Raw genomic sequence first — 366 nt, 5'->3', positions numbered from 1 at the left:
CGTGCCCCCCGGTCCTCTCCTGCAGCGGGCAGGCAGGGTGCCAGGCCCTGGGGATGGAGGGGTGAGCGGTGCAGAGCATCCACACAGGGCTGCCTGCCCTCGCTGCTCCCTGCCCGCCATGGGCATCCTCCTGGGCATAGACCTCGTCCCAGAGGGGCATGGTGGGGTGTAGGCAGCAGCGTGTCCCCCAGCCGGGCAGCGGCATTCTGTCCGATAAACGCCCTGGGGGCTGCACCAGTGCCACCTGCTCCTGGGTACCTGCCCCATCCTGGGTCCCGCACCCCATCTTCACCCCACGCTGCCCTGCGCGGGAGCCGGGGCTGGCAGGAGACAGGCAGGCAGGGGCTGGGGACATGCTGCCCCACA

General features: G+C 71.0%; 1 protein-coding gene across 1 annotated transcript in view; it reads left to right on the top strand.

Moving 5' to 3' along the window:
* The first annotated feature begins 118 nt into the window (after window positions 1-118).
* Window positions 119-366, top strand: part of TCF15 (transcription factor 15 (basic helix-loop-helix)) — an 8227-nt gene continuing 7979 nt past the window's right edge. Inside the window, exon 1 of the mRNA XM_009893551.1 lies at window positions 119-161. Within this exon, the coding sequence (XP_009891853.1) occupies window positions 119-161 (43 nt within the window). The remainder of the gene's footprint in view (window positions 162-366) is intronic.

Source organism: Charadrius vociferus, unplaced genomic scaffold (assembly GCF_000708025.1).
Source record: "Charadrius vociferus isolate BGI_N301 unplaced genomic scaffold, ASM70802v2 scaffold259, whole genome shotgun sequence".
NCBI lineage: Eukaryota > Metazoa > Chordata > Aves > Charadriiformes > Charadriidae > Charadrius > Charadrius vociferus.
Note: the sequence above shows the minus strand (reverse complement) of the source record. Positions and strands in the feature narration are given on the sequence as shown.